The sequence below is a fragment of the Cebus imitator genome, unplaced genomic scaffold (assembly GCF_001604975.1).
Source record: "Cebus imitator isolate Cc_AM_T3 unplaced genomic scaffold, Cebus_imitator-1.0 Scaffold420, whole genome shotgun sequence".
Lineage (NCBI taxonomy): Eukaryota > Metazoa > Chordata > Mammalia > Primates > Cebidae > Cebus > Cebus imitator.
In genome coordinates, this window is record NW_016107735.1 from 882,600 (window position 1) to 888,198 (window position 5,599).

The 5,599-nt window shown below is 54.3% G+C and overlaps 1 protein-coding gene and 1 long non-coding RNA gene across 4 annotated transcripts in view; one reads left to right on the forward strand and one right to left on the reverse strand.

Moving 5' to 3' along the window:
* ZC3H12A (zinc finger CCCH-type containing 12A) overlaps positions 1-1,868 on the reverse strand; it is a 10,659-nt gene extending 8,791 nt beyond the window's left edge. Inside the window, exons 1-2 of one of the 3 annotated variants that reach the window (XM_017509764.2) lie at positions 1,779-1,868; positions 579-1,058 (exon numbers count right to left, since the gene is read on the reverse strand). In XM_017509764.2, coding sequence (XP_017365253.1) covers positions 579-1,021 — 443 coding nt within the window. In that variant the 5' untranslated portion in view covers positions 1,022-1,058; positions 1,779-1,868. The remainder of the gene's footprint in view (positions 1-578; positions 1,059-1,778) is intronic. The other 2 variants (XM_017509763.2, XM_037731805.1) reach the window with 2 other exon arrangements.
* A 125-nt stretch (positions 1,869-1,993) lies between these two features.
* Positions 1,994-5,599, forward strand: part of LOC108290066 — a 19,767-nt gene continuing 16,161 nt past the window's right edge. Inside the window, exon 1 of the long non-coding RNA XR_001819416.2 lies at positions 1,994-2,844. This is a non-coding gene — a long non-coding RNA (uncharacterized LOC108290066). The remainder of the gene's footprint in view (positions 2,845-5,599) is intronic.

Here is a 5,599-nt window from a genome sequence, read left to right on the forward strand (position 1 = left end):
ACCACTACCACTACCTACACTACCTACTACCCCACCTACTACCAGTACCTACTACCAGTACCTACATTACCTACTACCACTACCACTACCTACACCACCTACTACCAGTACCTACTACCAGTACGTACTACCACACCTACTACCACTACTACCGCTACTACCACTACTATGGTTACTGAATGCTTGCTCCTCTCCGGGATCTGCACACTCCATCCTCACAACACCCACCTGGTGAGATCAGGTTCAGTGGGGTGAGTGGGCTGCCGCCCACAAGCTGGTTCCCTACACAGCCCTGCCGAGAGGAGCGGAGACACAGTACTAGCCCCAGGGAGGGACCCGCAGCATAAGGTGAGCTCTGCGAACAGAGGGGACTGGGCTGGATCCCTGCCTCTGTCACTCACCAGCAGCACGACGCTGGGCAAGACTCATAAAAGGCTTTCCCTCCCTCAGACCAGTCCCTAAGAAGGAAGTCACTCCTTCCAGCCCATCAGAGCTGCAGAGACAGTCATCCTTCTATATGTCCTGGTCACAGCAGAGACGTGAACCTCATGTATTCTGGCCACAGAAGCGACACTTACCTCATGGCTACATTGCTCCCATCGATGACCACTGGTCTCAGGTCACTGCCCTCCTTGTCCTCCTCTGGGAGTGGAGGCTCCAGGTTGGGAGCCTTAGGGGTGCCCCCACCCCGCGGGACTAGAGGGGGCTGAGGGCAAGAATCTGGTGACACCTGGCGCTCCCGCTCGGTGGCCATCCCGTGTTTCACCAGCTCGCCCAGCACTGTGTTCGTGTCTGCCTGGATGCCCAGCTTCTGCAGGACGCTGTGGATCTCTGTGGATGAATATCCCAGCTTCCGGAAGAAGTCCACCTTCATCTGCAGCTCCAAGGCCGAGGCCTCCTCAGCGGCCGGCTCTTGAGCCGGCCTGGGGGTGTCCTGACGGCTGTGGCTGTCCTCAAAGTCCCACAGACTCATGGCGGGGCTGGCTTCCGACACAGGCCTCTCTCCACAGGGGCCACTCATACCTCAGACTCCTGGAAGGCACTTGCCACAGCTCCTACTGAACAACCAAGAGGGTTAGGGATGGGGAACAGCGCTCTCTCCCACCCTCCCTCCCATCACCACACCCAGCAGGAGGAGGGATTGGTGGCACTACACACTACATCGTGTGATTATCTCAGGTTGTCCTCTCAAAAGCCCTCCCAGCTAGGCATTCCCACTCGCCTTCTATGAAGGGAGAAACTGAGGCAGACATTAAAAACGTGCTTAAGGTCATCCAGATGTTAGCTGTTGGCCTGAGGATCGGAACTTAGTCTGATTCCACCTCCCACTCTCACCCCCACGCCAACCCAGGGGACCCAGAAGGCAGGGACGGGGCTCTCAGATGGAATCCTGGGGCTTCCCCACTGAGGCCATCTCTTTCGCCCACCCGTCAGGCACTCGGAGCCTAGATCCAGGCAGCGTAGGCCCGTGGCCGGACTGCCGGGGCCGGGGAGGGCAAGTTTCCGGGGTGACCCGCGGGGAGAAAAGTTGCTGGGAAACTCTGGTTGGCTGCCGGGAGCTGGTGACGCCGAGGCTGTCCCAGCCTGAGACCCGCGCTTGCTCGGCCCCCGATCCGGACCCGGGTGCTCTTCCCCGGCCCTCTCAACTTGGGCTAAGTTGGAGGGATCCTGAGGCCCGGCGGGCCGCGGGAACAGGACCCCGCCCCTCCCCTCCCCTCGGCTCGGTCCCCGAAGGAGCGCTCTCCGCCGCGGCCCGCGCCCTCCCCGCCTCGCCTCACCTCGCCGAGCGCCACCCGCGGTCAGCGGCGTCTCCATGGGGCCAAGTACCGGGGGCAAGGCCAGCAGTGCCTTTATAGGGCAGGTGGTGGTGAGGCGCTGACGCGGAAGCGGGTAGGGGGCGGGGCCGCCCCTAGAGACCGCCCCGGGGCGGAGCTTCCGCGCCCCTTCCTGCTCCGCCCCCCGCGCCCCGGCCCCGCCCCCGCCCTGCCCCCGGGGCCGCTGTGCGCCGGGCGGGGCCCGCGACGGGGTGGGATCAGGGGCCTGGGGACACCGCCTCAAGGCCGGGGCAGCGACGAACTCCGAGCGGGACACTGAACGGCTCGTACGCGCAAGATAAGCACGGACCGAACCAGGTACACGCACCTGTCGGGGACTCACTGACTGAGGTGCGGACGGCACTTTACCAGGACAGGTAAAGACGCGAACCCTCGGACCTAAGAACTTGACAGGTACACCCTGCCTGATAAAGCTACGCCAGGTGCGCTATCGAGTGAGTCGGGTACACAGAGGTTGGTCCACGCACCTTGGAGGCAGAGCCATAGTTATAAAGACAGGTACATCCAGACAGGCACTTTTCAAGTGGAGTCAGGGCCCCTCAAGACACACTGTGCTCGAAGCTGTCACACAGAGGTGGGCCACCCACAGGGCCAGGTACACCTTTCATGAAATCTCTACCTTACCAGGACCGAAAGGCAGATTCAGCCAGCAGATGCACAATGGCCAAGGCAGAAAACCAGGCAAAAGAGGGCCATTTATCCCATTTACCCGAATCACCACGTGAGTGTCCACACAGGAATACTGTCACCAACACCGCAGAACTCACTGATTACCCCCGCTGGAGGAGCACCCCTGCTCCATGAAGATGCTTTTAGTTTCCCAGGTCAGGCCTGATCCCTCGCATGAGCACTTTACAGTATCTACTCATGAGCTTACAGACAGGTCATTTTGTTGATGTTACCCTTGAGAAATTCTGCAAGGCTAAACTGCCCCAGCTGGAAAGACTTGAACCAGGATGCAGAACTCCTATTCTAGTGCTCCTATTATTTGCCATTTTGTGAACCACGGGTGAATAAGGTCAGAGGGGAGCCTGGCTTCCAGTGTGTGTGTGTGTGTGTGTGTGTGTGTGTGTGTGTGTGAGAGAGAGAGAGAGAGAGAGAGAGAACACAGAACCCACATGCTGGAGGACAGGGCCGCATGCCACCAGAGCTTTTTTTCCTGTCTTACATTCTCTCTACCTCATCATAGGCATGTGTCCTATAAGTGCTAGTGTTATAATAATTTTTTTATTGTAAAAGACGCCATAGACACAACTATACATGCACACCTTAAAGAATAATAGTAATAATAAAAAGGCTATGTATCCATTACCTAACTTAAAGACCAGTACCAGTACCTTGAGGCCCTCTGGGTGCCCCCATCACAGCCTCCTCCCCACATCCTGAAGAACTGGTTTCCTGAATTTTGATCGTACTAGTCATTCTCTTGCTTTTCTTTGTAGTTTTTTTTTTTTTTTTTTTTGAGAACGGAATCTTGCTCTGTCGCCAGGCTGGAGTGCAGTGGTGCAATCTCAGCTCACTGCAGTCTTGACTTCCTGGGTTCAAGAGGTTCTCCTGCCTCAGCCTCCCAAGTAGCTGGGATTACAGGCACACGCCACCACACCCAGCTAATATTTGTATTTTTAGTAGCGATGGGGTTTCACCATGTTGGCCAGGATGGTCTTGAACTCATGACCTTGTGATCCACCCGAATTGGCCTCCCAAAGTGCTGGAATTATAGGCATAAGCCACCGAACCTGGCCCCTTTCTTATAGTTTTATCACTTTTGTATGCATCCCTAAATAGGATATTGTGTAGTTTTGCTATTTTTCACTTTGTGTAAACGGAATCATTCCATAATTATGTGACTCTTCTTTCATACCACATTATATTTTTAAAAATCCATTTTGATTGCCTGCATACCTGTAATTTATTTTACAGCTGAAAAGTGTCCCATTTTATGAATATACCCCAGGTTACTTAACTCATTTCACCTGTTGTTGGATGTTGTTTCTAGGACTATTTTTCTATTACAAAGACTGTGCTTTGGATATTCTTGTATGTATTTTAATGAAATTGTACAGCAGAGGAAATGGATGTTCAGATTCCGAAAGATGAAGTCACTTGCTCAGGTTCCGGGGACTGCTGGAGCTAGAACTCACGTAGCTCTCTCCAAGGCTGTGTGCCAGTCCTTTCTTACATTCCCTCTACCACATCATAGGCATGTGTCCTGTGAAAGGGCCAAATCCCTCTCATGTCTGAGACTCCTGGTATATTTCAAAAAGTCCATCTCCCCATCCACACCTGCTTGTTTGGCAAACCACCAAAGACCCCAGTGAGGCCGGTGAATGCGTTTTTAGCTGGGCCCTTAGGCTGTTCCTTTGGGCTTGCCCTTGCCTAGCCATGTTCCTGCTTTATTGGCTGGTCATCTTTGAAGACCCCAAAGTGTCCCCTTCTCTGTGCCCCCCAGGCACCACAGCTCCAGGAGCTTGGCAGCCTGAGGAGAGAGGAAACACAAGGTCCCCTGCCTCGTGCCAGCTCACATACCACGCCGGGCACCTCACATGCTCGCTGTCACTCCAGCTGAGTGCAGTGCTGGCTGTTCCCCTAATCCCACAACAGTCCCTTTTACAGCTGAGAAGAGCTCAGGGATGTTAAGCATTTATTCGCTGTAGTAACTACCTTTAAGACAGTAAAAATATTAAGTGATGTGTCCAGGTTAATAGTGCTAATGACGGTATTAATCGAGCACAGAGATAACGCCTCCAATTTATAGAGTGCTCACTGGGTGTAGGCACCGCCAGCACCTTGCAGACACTTCCGTACTTCTGCTCTGCTTCTTCCTGTGCTCAGAGTGCTTCCCTCCCTCCCACCCAGCTGCTTCCTGGCCAGTTCCATTCATCTTTTGGATGATGTCACCTCCTCTGTGAAGCCGGCCAAGACTCCTTTGATGCTGGATTATACCCTTCTAAGTGCCTCCGCAGCACCTTGCCTATGTCCCAACATGCTAGATTGTCTTTGCCAGCCTAGGACCTCCTCCGGGACTGCAACCAGACCCTCTGCTACCCAGCCCTGTGCCGATAAGAGTCAGCAGGACCAGGCGATGAGTCATGAAGCTCCCTGCCCTCCCAGAGAGCCGCAGTCTTGCTCTTTTCCGGCTCTTGCTCCTTCCCAAGAAGCTGACTCTCTTCTACGGAACCCAGGGCTTCTTCGGGGAACCCCTGCTCCATTTACAGCTGGATTTTGCAAACTTCGGCCCTAATCCCCAGCAACTCTCTGATGCCAGGCCCACACATCCCCCTCTGCCTCTCCCACGCCTGTCTTGGCGGCTGGGCTGGCCAGTTTCCTTCCTGGAGCCTGCCTGGTCTTTCACCATCTATCTGCCTGTGCCCAGCCAGCCTAGGTGAGGTCTAAAAAGCTTATGGACTAGTCACAGCCTGAGGGGTGTGGGGGGTTGGGATGTGAGGTTGGAGAGGGAAAGGTCCCATGACCTTGGCTTTCAGTTGCTTCACTGGGCAGCTGAGCCTGGGGGTGACCTGGGAACTGGGCTGCCTCTGTAGGAAGGCTGGGCAGGCTGCCCCCAAGCCTTAGCAGAGTGGCTGCAGAGGTGATGTTTAAATTCAACAGGGCCTCCCTGAAGTGAAGAAAGGCCCAGATCCCTCCCATATTTGAGACTCCTGGTATATTTCTTTTTCTTTTCTTTTCTTTTCTTTCTTTTTTTTTTTTTTTTTTTTTTTTTTTTTTTTTTTTTTTCAGACTGGAGTGCAGTGATGTGATCTCAACTC